General features: G+C 41.0%; 1 protein-coding gene across 5 annotated transcripts in view; it reads right to left on the reverse strand.

Annotated features, from left to right (window-relative positions):
- Positions 1-17,315, reverse strand: part of micu3a (mitochondrial calcium uptake family, member 3a) — a gene marked incomplete at its 3' end in the record, with an annotated part of 55,525 nt that overhangs the window by 18,536 nt on the left and 19,674 nt on the right. For 2 of the 5 annotated variants that reach the window (XM_080456380.1, XM_080456381.1), the window contains exons 5-9: positions 15,638-15,685; positions 12,339-12,421; positions 11,753-11,824; positions 9,055-9,096; positions 1,807-1,905 (exon numbers count right to left, since the gene is read on the reverse strand). In XM_080456380.1, coding sequence (XP_080312506.1) covers positions 1,807-1,905; positions 9,055-9,096; positions 11,753-11,824; positions 12,339-12,421; positions 15,638-15,685 — 344 coding nt within the window. The remainder of the gene's footprint in view (positions 1-1,806; positions 1,906-9,054; positions 9,097-11,752; positions 11,825-12,338; positions 12,422-15,637; positions 15,686-17,315) is intronic. The other 3 variants (XM_080456383.1, XM_080456384.1, XM_080456382.1) reach the window with 2 other exon arrangements.

Genomic DNA, 17,315 nt, shown 5'->3' on the forward strand with positions numbered 1-17,315 from the left:
CTCTCTTCTTCCCTCCTGTCTTTTTGTCATCTGACCCGTGCCTAATTCATGCTTCACATTTTGCTTGACAAAAATGATGTAAGCAAGATGTCACACTAAACGTTCTTGCCAAAGCCTCCCCTGCCCCCAGTTGTCTTCTTTCCTAATCTTTCGTTTTCTATATTGTGCATTCCTTGCTTTGCTGTTCTTTGCCCCCTGCTCCCCCCATCTCCTGTGTCTGGTTTGTCTTTTCTGTCCGTCTACTTGTTGATGAAAGGCTCCTCAGTGTAAATACAAGGTCAGGTACATTACCTTCCACTATCATTATCTCCACCTTAGCTTCCGCTGCCATTAGCTGCTAGCCTGCCACTAGAGTGCAGAGTCTGTTATTACCGGTATGTAGCTAGCCTGCTAGCAGCATATTAGCTTCACTCGTTATTAATCATTACCAGTAGTAGTACCCTGGAGCTATAGTCGTTCAATTGGCACCTAGAGTGCCAGGCCAGCAACAGTTAAATTATTTTGTCTTTTTAGCGTAAATTCCAAATGCTATTTGGCCATAATTTACTAGCTACTAGCTTTAACCAGACAAGTCTCCCTTTTTTATAATTTTCAAAAATGTCTTTCAAGTATTATTCACTTTTAGAATGCAGGGGTGAGTTTAACTTTAAATTGTGCTCCATGAGGGGATGTGAGAGTGATTACAGATAGTTGCTTAAAAGATCAGCAAACAGTCATTTCACGGTATGAGTTAGTGTTTTGGTGGACGTTGAGGAGGATTCTTGCCATTAAACACCAAAGGTACAACACTAGCCACAACAAGCCACACATACAGTACACTGACAAAAGCATATTGAAGAGGCCAAACAACAAAGGAAAGGTAACACAACAAAGAGAAACGGGACGGTTATTATAACATGGACAGTTGAATACTGTATGTAACGTCCAATTTGCACCTACAGCATACTGTAATGTCACTACCATTGCTACAAAAACAAAGATCAAATACTTTTAAACATAAAATAATGACATAAATACTGTATGATGGAGAACATGTGCATGATCAAATATCATGAAGAAATACAGTAGAGTATACTGATATTTATTCATTTGGAGTTACTGAGGCACAGGTACATAAGGGTGGAAACAGACTTCAACATTTCACCTAAATTCAGTCCCAGCAAGGCCGTCCCCTCAAATCTAGAAGGCTGGACTGAAATCCTACATTCAAAGTTTCTGTCCAAGGTCTTCTCTTGCATTCCAATATGCCAAGCCGCTTTGTGTAAATATTTCAAAGAAATCTTGAAGTGTTTGCCACCCTGTAAGGAAGGACGGCGGGTTCCTGAGGACAGGTAAATACATTGAATGGAAACTGGAAAGGAATGGAATGGAAGGGTGGGGATTCAGTAGTACCTTTTGTACATTTGAAACTACTGCTGCAATGCTGATGGATAGATAGATGGATGGATACATACTGTAGGTAGGTAAGTAGTTAGGTAGCTATAGATAGATAGACAGATAGACAGATAGATAGATAGATAGATAGATAGATAGATAGATAGATAGATAGATAGATAGATAGATAGATAGATAGATAGATAGATAGATAGATAGATAGATAGATAGATAGATAGAGTCATGGGGTGAATGAGAGACTGTTAAAAAATAAAAAAAGAGGGCAGGAAGGTGGGAGTGAGTGTGTTGCTATGTACCTCCAGATCTACTGGTTGTAGAGGTACCAAGCGGTTGGTCAAGGAGAGGGATAGAAAGAGGGATGAAATGATGAGAGGAGGGGGGTAGGGTCAGCGGACAGGTGAGACTGTGTACCTCCGCCAGGTCAGAAAACAGGGCTTGACTGGCCCCTCGCCTCACAACGTCCCAGTAACTCCATGATGCCACAACCTCCTGAATGTCTTTTTTTTGCACCTGTAGGAGTGGTTAGGGTTAGGATCAAGTCACTGCCTGGTCAACCAGTTCAGAAAGTGTCAAGTATCATGTGATTCACAGAACGGTATACTTCTAATTGACCGTGAAACGCTTTCCTCTGATTGTGCGAACTGGTGATTGTATTGTCACATGTGGCAATGCACATCTGTTCTGGTGCTTCAAAATGGTTTTAGTAAACGCTACAAATGACTTGGCAAATAACGCCATATCTCCATTTTGGAAAGTGTTTTCCTACTTGCAATCCTTCGGTCAAGATTTCAATGATTTGTCTTCTCTCAAACTAACTATATTCAAAGTCAAGCCCTTTGTGACTAATATGTTTAATATGAATGTAGAATGTGCTTTCATGTCATGCCACAAATGTCTTTAAGTGGGAGAATCAACTTGTAGATATTTAATTTTGTAATAATATTTCACCCATGTCTCAGGGTGATGTTTGCATATTGTTCATTTTACGCTTCCAAGGAAGAGGAGCTAAAGCAATAATAATTTCCATATTAATTTACATGTTGATGTTTATACATATTGTCAAACAATATGTATAAAAACCTGTCAAAATATTTTCAATTTTCAATTCACTTGAAAAGTATATTTCATATATGTATCTAATTCATATTTTCCTTATCATTTTCGATGTATTAGTGCTTCTCTTATTTCTAGCACTGAAAGACTGTAATAAAGGCGGACCTGTCTCAAATCAGAGTAATACGATATGTGTTTTTGAGTGGATTTTCCCTTTAAGAGCCAACCATGGTGCCGCTGGCCACCCACCAAGTCTTACTCTCAGGGGAGTATACAGCAGCAGCCATTTTAACATCATAAGAGACAATGCAGCTATCCATTAGAACTGACACTGTCTGCTTGTGTGCATGTGTGTGCATGAGCATGCATGTGTGGCTAAGTGAGAGAATAGTTCATTGTCCAAACACTGCCAAAGTGGATGGCTGTCTTTTGATCTAAGTTACAATGGCCTGTGAACGCTATTCACAGAGCATGTGTATGGAGCCACACAACCCTACACATGAGCTCCCCAAACAAGACAAACATTCTTCATTAGGGACAGGTCAATTTTTAAAGAAGTGTACCCCTGGAGAAAATGTATGTGCCCTGATCTAAAATGCCATGACCCTCCATTTGACAAAAAAAATTATCAATGACCCTCCCCAAGTGATTAAAAAAAAAAGATTAACCCTCCCCAGGAGTGTCACGATATATTGTCTCACGATATACCCTATCGTGATATTAAAATGTGACGATAGGTATTGTCATGATGTCATACTGTATCGTAATATTTTTTTTTATTTTTTTTTATTTTTTTAAACCCTCCATGACAGTGACAGTGCAGTCATACAGTGACTACACTGTTACCTACATAAAACAAATTAGGCTATCAATTATGGCCTGATGATTCTGGTTTTACTTGTGGAGCTGGGCTGGTATTTATACACAACTGTCCATATAGCTCCAAATTAATCACATGCACAGAATCACTCCAAATGATTACGAATATCCACTTATAAATTGGTCATTGTAACCTATCTGGTGTATGGAATTCTATGAGCAACAATAACACACTTAAAGGAGGATATCTCTGTGTTGGAAATTGGGATCATGCATCTCTCCAATATGCCTAATAGTCCATGAGCCAGGGGGGTTGGTCATTATCATCTGAGGGGAATAATGATTTTTGTCAAGGTATGCATGTCTAGAGTTAGAAAATATGTGATAGCCTTTCACTAATAGTAGCTTTATGGGTGCTATCATGCATTTTATTTTATAACACTATGCGTCAATATATGAAAACATACTACTTAACCCCCCAAAAAAATAAATACAAAAGGTTTTTCAATTAGTTCCGGTACCTCTAGGCATGCTTAAGAACATACAAAAAAATAGGAAATGATATGTCTCGTAAAGCCATCATTTTCAAGATGGTGTCCAATATGGCTGCCACGAGCTTAACTCTCTCAGTGCCAAGAGTTTTTTCATAAAGTACTCCCCCAGTGCCAGCAATTTGCGTTTTTCTTTATTTTTAAATTTTGTAATTTTTCATTCAAATAAATTATCTGATTTGGTGTTTAAACCCATAATACAGTTCTACCAGTAGAGAGCAACAAATCGACACATTGATGACCTCGCTGGCTCACTCGCCCCCTCCCAAACAGGCTCACGTCACATCCGGTCATAACCGGATGTTGACATTTTTGACAATCGTTGATCGGGCTAAATTACGATGCGATACACGACTACGATGACTGATCGTCACCCAGACCAAAGAGAGTAGACGTGGACCTCTCCGTTCGTTTTTTATACCGTGTGAAAAACCGTGACTTTCCCTATTCTGGCCGAAAATGACCGCGGGAAAAAAATGAGAACCGGAAACGGAATCTGCGTCATGAAACCGGAACCCAATGAGTCTGAAGGAGTCAGGAAGCGAAAGTGATCATGAAAAATAAACAGAATAGCGCGACCACAGTCAAAAGTAAAAACTCGGGATTTCTCGTGCTGGCACGGAGGGTACTCGGGAAAAACTCGGGATATCTCGGGGCGTGGCACTGAGAGAGTTAAATAGCTTTATAATATAGTCCATACCCGGTGAAGTGCGCAGGCGAAAGTAGATGCAAACGTGGGGTTATTGCGTGTCCTGTCGCGCGTCCAACCTAGAAAGGTGGTTTTAGGGTTCAAGGAATGTGGCTGAATCAGTGAAATTACCATCAGTTATTAGTTATTGCCAAATCAAAGATGGTGTCCATCCCAAGGTGATGTTCCATTGTACTAAATTATGATAAAAACAACTAATTGTATTGTAGTTTTATGAGTGAATCTGTGAACTTACGGTGATTCATATGGGGACCTGGGGGGGGTTCATAGGTGTAGAATCTATTTCTAATGTTATATTTTTACTTGCCGGTCAGTCTTTGGCCTATGTGCTAAAGGTCAGGTCAAGGTCTCTCTCGCACCTTATCATGTACAGTATTCACCTCACGATTGACATGGAGCCATTTGTTGACACCTTGCAGGTATGCTGGAATCAGCCAGAACAGCTCTATAATGTAATTGTGCATCCTGGTGGGATGCATGTTATACAGTCATTCCTCAGCTGCATTGCAAAACTGATGCAAGGTTCAGCACTGGAAATGCATATGGTTGCAGCATATGGGGGGCTGACAGGCAAGTTCAGTGGTAAGTCCTGAGTGTATCAACAGCACTCTTGAAGTGATTTCTATCAAATGGGCCGAAGACATTTGAAGAGATACAGCAGTGGCCTACCTGGACACTGCGCATCTCCATCCTACTGGCTGACAGTGGGTAGACAACTTCATTCGTCCTACACTTTACACCCACCAGTTTGAATGTGCAGGGAGACACATTGACATTAACTTGTCACCTTTTCTCTCATGACGCACATGATGAAGTACTTCTTCCGTGCTGACCATGTGCAGTATAGTTCTAACCCAGTGCCTGGTCCCGAGTTTGGGAACCACTGCTATATAGGACACAGCAATGGTCATATTCCATTATGATAACTTATTAGGGCTTGCTTCATACTGCATTCATGCATTTTGATGTTTGAAAGGATCATTTCTGTGCCCGTCCTTTATAGTGCACAGGCTTTGATTTGGATATTGAAAAAATAGGAATTAGATATTTCAGTGTTCTGTGCATGCAGCTAGGCCACTCCGTCCCTGCCATGGAAACGTCTTTGTGAGAAGATAAGTGAAAGCAGGCTGGCGAGGTGAAGATGATTTTTTGTTGTGTTTTTGAGCATCCCGCTGATGATAAGGGCACAAGCTCTAACAATGATCCAATCAGTTCAGAATTAGACCATCATTCATCCCAGGACACTATTGAGGATGAATGAATCATACTGTATAAAACTAGCTGGATGCAGAAGAATAATTATTTCTTTGGTGTAATGGCGTAATGGTGAAAGTACATAATGTGAGCTGCTTGAACACTGTGATCCAAGTGATTTTCTTATGGGTGACTTTTGAGTTTTACTGGAGTAAAATATCTTTCAAGTAAGATATCTGTACCTTTACTCAAGTATGGTATTCAAGTACTTTATACACCAATACTACTAACAACTGTACATGTTCAAGGCTGTGGTGCTGACAGATTCTCACTTACACTTCTTAACGCTTTACGGCTAAACGGTTAACTATGAACTATTTTTCTCACAGTCTTCTGGCCACCAACTTCAAGTCATTTTATTGCTATGGTCCCCTGCCTAATCGAGTTACCCCAGACGTGCTACAACAACAAGCAGCACAGCAGATCTACAGTAGTATATTAGGAAATACATAACGTCCAGAGTGGTGGATGGTCTCCATAATTTACTCACCAAATATTAGATTTACCCACATTTGGGTTCCTGTAGCAGTGTCTTGACTGCAAATACTGCAATACTGGTGGGTGTTAATTTGGGACCCTGAGTGAGTCACTAACATTTCTCCATTCTAAACAGTAGCCTTGTATACATTCTATTCTTATCTAAATGGATCTTTAGGTAATTTACAAAGGAAACCTTTGTGTTCCATCTTTCATGAAAACCAGAAGTACATCTAATGTCATAATTATATAGTCACTATGTTGTCACTGCCTGTAATAGAAAAAAAATCTAGATATACTAATTTTAACAACCTTACTGAACAACATATAGTCTGAGCTTTATCCCAACCATTTTTCAAAGAGAGAGGGTCAATAATAAAAGAGAACTATCAGTTTGAAGTAGAATGCTTCATTCGGATTTTGAAAACTGTGTTTTGGCATGAGTGATAACACACAGAAAGCTACCACCAATGCAAGGCTATCACATTTTTCACTAGGGGTGTATACCTACCCAAAAAACACTATGAGAATTATTCCCCTCAGATGATACTGATGACCCCATATTTGGGGTCCTGGCTCACGGACTATAACGAAAATTAGAAAGGTATGACCCTCCCCTATTTTCCTCCAGGGACCCCCTTCTGTAAATTTCGACTTACCATTCCCTTACCATTCATGTCTAAAGTGGCTCCCACTGTAAACGAACCAAGCATTTTCCTCCAAAATGAGGACTTGTAAGTTTTAATCCTCTAACTACAGAAAGCGGATTGAAAAAGTGTTATGCAAATGTGGTAGGCTTCTATTTTAGATCAATAGATTTTAGAATTTGTTTCCTGAGGAAATTACTCAAAGTTATTGATCATTTGGCAAATGAAATGCGAGCTAGCTACATAATGGATGCTTTACTGAATTAGTGGACAAGTGCAGCTTGCTTCTGACATGACTCCACTGTTTGCTTTCCTCATCAGGATAATGTGCAGGAGCTTGGACAAAAGGACTGTTTCTCTGTCCGTTTGCAAGCCGATGCAGTTCATTCTTTATGTTAACAATAACCTAATGGCAACTTCCATCTCGCACGCACGCACGCACGCACGCACGCACACACACACACACACACACAGGCACCCTAAAATGCTTTAAATGTCCCATGGCTGATTCTGTTTAGAGCCATAGAGGGTGTCATGTCATTTTAAATCAGATCACCCTTTTTTCTAAGAGTTCATCTCTGACCCCTTAAATCCATTAACTCTCCCATCCCATCCTTCTGTTTATTCAGCCTTCCTTCAACCATCATTCCTCAATTAATCACTCAGCTATCCTGATAGACATTTATCCATCCATCCATCCATCCATCCATCCATCCAGTCCATTTCATCCATACTTTGATACGTCCATTGATCGATCGTCATATCTATGGAAAGCCGTTTGGACATTTATTACATATCCTTGATATCAGACGTCAGTTTGCTACTAGTTAAAGGTAGGGTAAGACATATGTTTTGGTTAAAGAACTATATTGTGATATTAATCATTGCTATTTAGAGTGTTCCAGTTCCAATTTTGTCTGGTCATTCATTTGTGTCATCACTTCCAATTTCACTTATTTAATCTGTATCCTGTCTGAGTTCTCTATCCTGATTGGAGAAAATTGGTATCCTGACCCGTGTATGCATTTTCTGTTTAATACAGAGCTGGAGAGACATGGAAAGTCCTGTTACTGAACAAACACTGTATAGCAATGAGTACTATCATAATATAGAGCTATTTAACAATTATTTTAATCAAAGAAAATCACTTAACTAGTGTAAGCCAAAATTCACACTAGCTAACTACAGTAGTTGGAGTGTCTTTTGACTTTACTAGTGAACTGAACAGGCTTAAAATCTCGATCACTATATCGATCCATTCATCCATCCATATCCCATACTGTACATACTTCCATTCCGTTCCATCCATCCATCCATCCATCCATCCAAAACATTCCATCACATATGAGGTTGGCTGATGAAAAACTATGCCACATAGAGATGAACCGCAGTAATCTACTCAGTAGACTGCAAAAATCTATTTTGGATTGTAAGGAAAAAAGAAATAGAGGCATTGAGATGAGAGGATTCGAAAACCACCTGACATCTCCATACCTCCATACCCCCCCCCCCTCTCTCTCTCTCTACCAAACAGTGAACAACAGATTGTCTTGAGGGTGGCCTGTCACGTGAGCTTTGTAATGTGTCAGAGAGATAGAAGGATCCACCTAGCTAACAGAGGTCTTAAAGTTGCAATACATACTGTAGGATGACGAAGGCAGCAACCTCACACATCTCCCCAGTCTGCATCCCTCCCTCCACCCAAACACACACACACACAGCAAAATCTGGAGTCGCAAATGAACCCATAAGGGTCACACTTACACTTTCAAAGTTAAATGAACACTCCGGATGTTACTGTGCCCCCTCGACTACTGAACAGAGGACAGTTAATACTGCGTTCACACTGGCAGATACAAAAGCTACAAAGCCACACAGCATATCTGTCGTTTTGTAGCTTTGTATCTGAAGTTGAAGCCAGCTCAACTTATGTGTAGCTTTGTAGCTGTTGTTGCTTTTGTAGCAGCTACACACGTCGGATGTATCTTTGTATCTTCATGTCGCTGGCTTCCATCGAAAACGAATGGTAGACTGTATATCCTTGTATCTGTCAGTGTAAACGCAGCATTACACTGAGAGGTCAGACTGGTGGATACATACGCTGTTCACGGGACAGCTACACTAAGAGGTCAGACAGGTGGATACATACGCTGTTCATGGGGGCAACCTGATATCCATAGAGCTGCATAGTCTAGCACACACAGAGAAAAACACACGAGGAAGAGAGAGGGGGATCACACAGCATGCAGTCACAGAAGGAAGAGGAGGAGGAGGAGGAGGAGGAGGAGGAGGAGGAGGAGGAGGAGGAGGAGGAGAGAAGGTAAAATAAATGTTAGTGCATGCGGAGGAAAGAGGCTGGCTGTGTGAACACTCAACGGAAGGACAGAAGTGTCATTATTCAACACATGTGCAGGTGTGAGTTTGGGCCAACACACACACATTTTATGTCACATAAGTGACATAAAACATATTTGAACACAAAGATATCGCTCATCTTTGACTTATGCTTAACAGTGACACAAGATGTGTTCCTGGGCCACGTTACACTTGCAAATGCATTGGAAATAACATTCTCGCATGTACTGTATACAATACGTAGGATGGAACAGTAGGGGGGAAATCTGATTGGGAACAACAGGATACAATATCAATAAACAATAATAATTATACAGTACTTGCTGCACGCACTATAAACATTGTCAAGTGTAACTACACTAATGGCCAGTTTAGCTTGGGCACTCCCATTATGTTCTTATACAGTATCACACACTTCCTGAAAAGACTTTCACAGTTCTAAAGCAATGCACTGGTAAGGCTTGAATATTCCACTCAACCCATAGTTTTACTGAAATATACTGGTTTGAATAAAGGTGTCTTCGCAACCTGTTAGCTTACAAGTGATGCTGCGCTTTTAATAAATACAAGCTGTAAAATGTAGGCAAATCACTGTCATAAACACAATAGTAACAATTTGTCTCTTGAGTATTACTACATAGCATACAGATAACATGGCTAGGCAATCATTTATTTATCACATTAGCATTATTTAGTCACAACGCTGCAACTATGGTGGCCATGTTTGACATGCTGAGTTCCTTCCATAGCCAGGTCACTCATTGGTGACAGTTGCGCAGGTCAGCTACTGCTGCTGCCACATTAGCCCTTGGGGTTATCACTTATCGGGGTGATAAATATCAAATATCACCCTCTTGGTCCTTTTATCACTCACCTTACCAAGGGCAAATAAAGTCTGGGTATGTGATAAACAGGATTATACACTTTGAGATGTGTTATATGATAATAATTTATCTCACATTGGATAGACATTCTCATCTGAATGTCTCTGTCCACAAGTTTGTCCACCAGTGGGCACTGAAAACACCAAATGCAGCTGAGCTAATAAACACCTCTAGTTTTGGGACTTTTGAGAAGGGGGAGTTGGGGGAGGTGGATGGATTGTTATGTCCTAGATAGCGGGGGCATACGCGGTCACACGATAAGGCTGAATATACATCAGCAGTGGTATTTTGCTTCCGCGTTCTGAGAAAGCAGCAAGGTTACGTCTATGGCAAGGAGCAACCTCCGCTTTCTCCACTATGACAGGAGGTGGACTCAGCAAAAAGTGGATTGGCAAGGTTAAGAAAAGTTCAAGGTGAGACAGAGCAGCAGCCAACCACAAGTACACTTTAGTTTGAGTAGGCGTGGCCTAGGCGTACAAACTTGACACCACTTTAGAATGGACAGAAACAGACAATGGAAGTAGCAACTATTGATGACTAAGTTTTAAACTAGCAGTTGTAGATGTGAAATTGAGCAACTGCATGGCCTAAAATTACCTTAAATGCATAGGTCGTTTACAAACACGCTACCAGAGACGAGCATCGAGTGTCTGCACTTCTACTATGAAGGTAGATATGTTGCAAAATTCGATTGAGCTTGTAGATTCATAGACAATCAATCAGAAAATGATATACATGTGTAAATGTTGGATTACAAATGTGCAACTGCCGATCTACAAATGTGTGAATATTCTTTCTGTGACTTTACTTTTTTTCTTCTTTGTGTGGCTTTGTGACTTTGATTACATGTGTGGATTACAGGTTACAGGTAAACATTTTCAATGTACAGGTGTGTAGATCGCATTTTATAAGTGCTCAAATCAAATCTACAAGCTCTCGAAATTTGCAACATACTGTATCTACCTTCATATTCTCCTCCCTGCCTGTGAGCTCTACTGCCAGGTGCTGTACTGGCTCGAGCTGTTCGGAGCAGCGGCGCTTTCGCTGCACCACAAGTCGCTTATTTACAAGGATGTCACTCATACCTCAGACATGCCCATTTAGTGTGATTCTGGACATTTGCTTTCTGCTGCTGGTGTGGATTAGGCATTCAGCGAGGGTAGAAAGGCTGTGACATGTCTTCCCGTCCTGAAATAGGAGGAGCTGAGTGCTAGAGCTCCCTCGGAGGGAGAGCAGGTTCTCTCCTCTCTAACTCTACTCTTAAGAATCAAAGAAAGAATCTCCTTATCACTCAACTTATGCTCACAAGTAAGCTGGAAACTATACATATTATTTTGCATAGGGCACTGGATTTACAGAAACATTCCTTGTACACCTGTGTACATCTGTTGTATAATAGAGACAGAAAGAAAAGAAAAGTAAGAAACATTTACCATTATCTAAAAAATTAGGAGGGGGGGGGGCAATATCTTGGATCCTCGGTTACCTCAAAGACAATAACCACACCTGGTAATCTTGGACTGTTTGACTGTATTTAAGGGAACTTAATACATGCAAGTATACACACGCACGCACGCACGCACGCACGTCCTCCTCTTACGTTCTTACCAGCTGGGCAGATTTGTCAGCATCTCCTTTCCGCCCTTTCTTCTCATTTTTCTTACGGAAGATCTCCTGCAGCTATGGTGACATAGACGGAAGACAGACAGTTGCAAACACAGGCAGACAGGAAGACCGGGGAGTGGGAGAGACACAGACAGGTTGTCAATACTATAGCGCACTTGAGCGCACTATAGCAGGCACTTTACCACTGCGCTCGGGTGGCGCAGTGGTAAAGTGCCTGCCCACCACCGTGGAGGCTGGGCGTTTGAATCCACCGTGGTGCATCCGGCTTTGTCAAGGGTCTATACGAACACAATTGGCCCGTGTTCGGGGAGGGAAGCCGGGCTGGGAGGGTGATATTTGTCACTGCATTCATTCCTACGGAGGCGGCACCTGTCAACAGGGAGTGTCGGGCGGGAGGAGTAGGACGAAGGCTCGATGTCCTCCCGGTAGGGGCTCCTCACTAGCAGGTGAATCAGTAGGATACAACAGCAGTGACAACACACAGATGTGTGTGGGGAGGAATCAATTGGCCTAACGACTAAATTGGGGAGAAAAAGGGGTAAAAAAAGATGCAGTGGCAGTAACTCACCACCAGGAACTCCCTCTTGTCCACCATCTGGTTGCCGTCAGCATCAAACATGTTGAAAGCGATCTTAAAACCGGCGTGAGGCTCTAGACAACACAACAAACAACACACAGACTGTGTTTGAGCATTAAATGTGAACTTAAAGGACCAGACTACGGTAACGTGAAATATACTGTGAGTGATAGTTAACAGACATGCAATGTGAAAAGGTTGACCATTTTCCAAAGCATAGCATAGTTTTCTTTTTCTTTTTTCCATATCCATTAATTACAGTACAGCATGAAAACCCACTTGCGGAGATTTTAAACACTGCTGAAGTAGGAAAGCAGAAAGTAGAAACACACACCTGTACTGGTGAGGTGCTGGCTATCAGGAAGAACAGCAAGATCTAACGGGAGATTCTGCGGACTCATAACTCCAAAGCAATACTAAATTCTTCAATAAAGTATTGCATCCAAGTTATGAGAGGTGCGGCCTCTCCCTTAGACCTTGACATAGGTCATCACAGAGTTCTTGCTATGCAAGTCATAAGTCTCAAGTCTTAACCTTTGAGTTTCATATAAGTCACAAGTCTTGAACGGCATGTCTCAGGCAAAATCTCATGTCATTGTGTTCAGGCCAAGTCAAGTCATGACTCAAAAGTTCAAATCATGTGTAGTTGATTGTGGTATTATGAAATATACCAGAGAAGCAGTGTTGGGTAAAGTGCGTTAGTAACGTAACGCCGTTACGTAATATATTACCGAATTGCGGTAACGGGTAATATGACGCATTACTACAAGGAGAAGCTGTAATATATTATTAAAATGACACTACGTTACTACGTTACTTTGTGCGTTACCAAGTGAAGATGTTTTTTTTTTCATCCACCCACAAAGCCGCAGCCTACAGCAAAATCCCTGTTAAAACTATAAGCATGCACCTCTCTACAGGCTATCATTGTCAACAAATCTCTGTGATTCTAATTTTACTATAATCAGCTGAAGGGAGAGTGTGTAGTCCATTTATTTTATTTAAAGAAGCCAAGTTAAGCATCGCGCAATGCAATGTTCCAATTTACACACGTCAGTTTTATTCATCGATTACGCAGGAAATAATGAACTGATTACAAAAATATAAAATCATCTCTAATCAGTAACATGTAGATGATACTTATGTCTATCAAATGTGGTTTTATTGAAAGGCAATTAAAGTCCAGAGCTAAGTTAGAAGCCAAACATCGGGTGTGTATGCTCAATGTAAAATCTCCACGGTGCGACTGCAGAGTAGGCTACATGTCGGACTCTGGTCGGAACGTGAGCAGTGTTGCCAGATTGTGCGAGAGGAATAAGCAACTAGGTCTATGAAAACAAGGCCAAAAGAAGCGACTATAATAGGCCACATGAGCACTTCAAACCTATATATATGTCGTCCATTAAACAACGTGCATATTTATATATGTTGGCTATTTGAAAATAGATGATCTACAAGCTCACAACCATTCTACCATTATTTACAAGCAACTTCAGAAAAACAAGCCCAATGTGGCTTATAATAATCAGACCAGGCAACACTGCAGACAGGGAGATAGGAGAGTATTGGATTGGGGATAAATGTCAAAGGTCAAATAAAATGAGGATTTTTATTTAAGTAGTAGTAGCCTACGGTATAAATATAATTGTATAGAGCTGAGTTCTTTGTAGACCATATAAATGAGTCTTAACTCTAACAGTCTAGTCAATGTTTTAAACTCATGCCATGTCTATCTAAATGAGTGTCGGCCGGGAATGTCAAAATGCTGTGTTAACTCTCTCAGTGCCACGCCCCGAGATATCCCGAGTTTTTCCCGAGTACCCTCCGTGCCAGCACGAGAAATCCCGAGTTTTTACTTTTGACTGTGGTCGCGCTATTCTGTTTATTTTTCATGATCACTTTCGCTTCCTGACTCCTTCAGACTCATTGGGTTCCGGTTTCATGACGCAGATTCCGTTTCCGGTTCTCATTTTTTTCCCGCGGTCATTTTCGGCCAGAATAGGGAAAGTCACGTTTTTTCACACGGTATAAAAAGCGAACGGAGAGGTCCACGTCTACTCTCTTTGGTCTGGGTGACGATCAGTCATCGTAGTCGTGTATCGCATCGTAATTTAGCCCGATCAACGATTGTCGAAAACGTCAACATCCGGTTATGACCGGATATGACGTGAGCCTGTTTGGGAGGGGGCGAGTGAGCCAGCGAGGTCATCAATGTGTCGATTTGTTGCTCTCTACTGGTAGAACTGTATTATGGGTTTAAAAACCCAATCAGATCATTTATTTGAATGAAAAATTAAAAAATTAAAAAAAAAAAAAAAAACGCAAATTGCTGGCACTGGGGGAGTACTTTATGAAAATACTCTTGGCACTGAAAGAGTTAAGAGATTTTATTTGCCACTTTGACCACACATGGATGGAGTTTAGATCCCATAGGGACGGTTGTGTTACTTAAAATTGGCTAGTTGTTGGTTGTCAAACAATCAGTGGTACTGTAGGTCAAGATGCATTTTGTTATGATGTGTTATTGGTTGACACAATGACACTACAGTAATATAACTGTTCACTGTTCAGAGAGGTCAAATTTTGAACAATTAAATGACCTTAACCATATTTCTATGTCCTTATCTTAATTTCATAGGCTCAACATTCTATGCTGCTTATGCAGTTCTTGTTCTGTGGACTTTAATAAGAAAAAAGGTATAGCAAGATGCTTGTGTCTTGTCATGTCATTATAGGCTACATTATAGAAGGTATATGTCTTTTCATGAATTGATTAATTTAAGTAAAATTATAATCCTATCTTATAATGTAAATGCCTGCCCATCTGCCATCTCTGTGTCCCAAAAATAATTTGTGGGCTAATAATAATAATACAAAATCTAGATTATTTAATTGTTCAATTTTAGCTTTTTTTTTTAAGTAACTAAAAAGTAATATGTAATATTAATATATTACTGTTGCTCAGACAGTAATATGTAACGAAATGTATTACTTTAAAATGAAGGTAATAAGTAATAGTAATATATTACTAAAATAAAGTAACTTGCCCAACACTGCAGAGAAGGCATCTTGCATGAACATTGGGGGAAATAATGCAAAACATCATCCACATCAAATCCAAGTCATAGACATGCAGGTCTAAGTCAAGTGTCGGGTATTTTATTTTTAAGTCACAAAAAATGTGAATCGAGTCTCAAATCCACAATTCTGGGTAATCTAACAAAGTGAAAATGTAGGTTATTGTTGGGTTAAGGGAATAAGGTAACAGTGGAGAGCTGGACTGGACTCACTTGTCAGGATGCAGAGCAGGAAGAGGTACTCTGTGTAAGCGATGATGCCTGGACCAAGAGAGAGTTAAAGAATAGGTCACAACCACACACACACACACACACACAATGTTTACAGATGTTCAAAGGCTACTGGGCCTCCTGAGACACACAGAGATGTATAATACACACACACACACACACACACACACACACACACACACACACACACACACACACACACACACACACACACACACACACACACACACACACAGGGATGAACACACACACAGGGATGAACACACACAGTGGTAATCCTTCCTTTCATGAAGATAGCATCTTAAAATCTGTCTTCTTTAACTGCCAGCGGCCATTTGGCCACACACCGTTTGATTTTCCACACCCTGAGTGTCCAAGGTTAAGACATTGGCTATAAGTGGCTGTGTAGCTGTGTGTGTGTGTGTGTGTGTGTGTGTGTGTGTGTGTGTGTGTGTGTGTGTGTGTGTGTGTGTGTGTGAGACTGTGTGTGTGTGTGTGTGTGTGTGTGTGTGTGTGTGTGTGCGTGCGTGCGTGTGTGTGTGCGTGTGTGCGTGCGTGCGTGCGAGTGCGTATATGCACACCTATGTGTATGTTTGGATAAGCAAGTGAAAAATGTTTCAGTGGTGATCCATTCTAGCCTAGGGGCCCATTTAGGAATCTTTGTAACCATTCTCTCTCTCTCTCTCTCTCTCTGTCTCATACTCTCCCTCTCTTCATCTCTCCATCCCTTTCTCTGTTTCTTCCTTTCCGATCGTCAAGATAGTTCAGGGTGACTGGCTTGAGTGTTACGGGAGACTAGCTCCCTGTGTGTGTGTGTGTGTGTGTGTGTGTGTGTGTGTGTGTGTGTGTGTGTGTGTGTGTGTGTGTGTGTGTGTGTGTGTGTGTGTGTGTGTGTGTGTGTGTGTGTGTGTGTGTGTGTGTGTTAACATGACACCATTGAGGACCTGTAAGGCTTGTGTTTTTCTGTGATGGTGGACTCCATTGTGTAGACAATCCGTAGTTTTCCTCCGTGTAGCCTGAGCTAAAGGCCACATGTTGTTTTTAGACCAGAGGGCAGAAAGCTAAAACCACACACACTGTATACCTGTTAATATAACGCTGTCCCTTCATCTATCTGATGGGACCAAACACTGAGCCAAGTGGATTTTCTCACAGTCAATGCATTTTCAATGTCTCGGCACTGTACCGCGGTTAGGGGGCGTAATAAAGATCAATACAATTAAACATCGCAATTGTATTCGTCACGATACTGAAAAACAATTCTCCAGGCATTTAGTATGGATTTCTTAATTAATAGATTATGGTTTTAGAAGGTGGCGGTGTTACAATTTGTGGTTTAAACCCAGGGGAATCTGAAGGGGTTCTAGGGGGTCTGTTAAGTACCGTAAAAAGAACTGATAGTTAGGAACCAAAATATACCCTTACGGGGCTGTAACTTTAAATGAACTGAGGATTTTACAGTGTAGATTGGGGTCCGAGAGATGAAAAGGTTCAGAATGACTTTTAACATGCCATTGTTCATACTAGTATTGAATGGCTCTGTTCAGATTGTAAATAGCTTTACTCATCTTCTGTGTAAGGAAGTCTATTTATATAGAAGGACCCAGGGTCATAGCTTTTTGAGGCTGAGGTTCCAGAACATTTGATGCCATGAGTGTTT

This window comes from Gymnoscopelus braueri (assembly GCF_963280865.1).
Source record: "Gymnoscopelus braueri genome assembly, chromosome: 2".
NCBI classification, from domain to species: Eukaryota; Metazoa; Chordata; class Actinopteri; order Myctophiformes; family Myctophidae; genus Gymnoscopelus; species Gymnoscopelus braueri.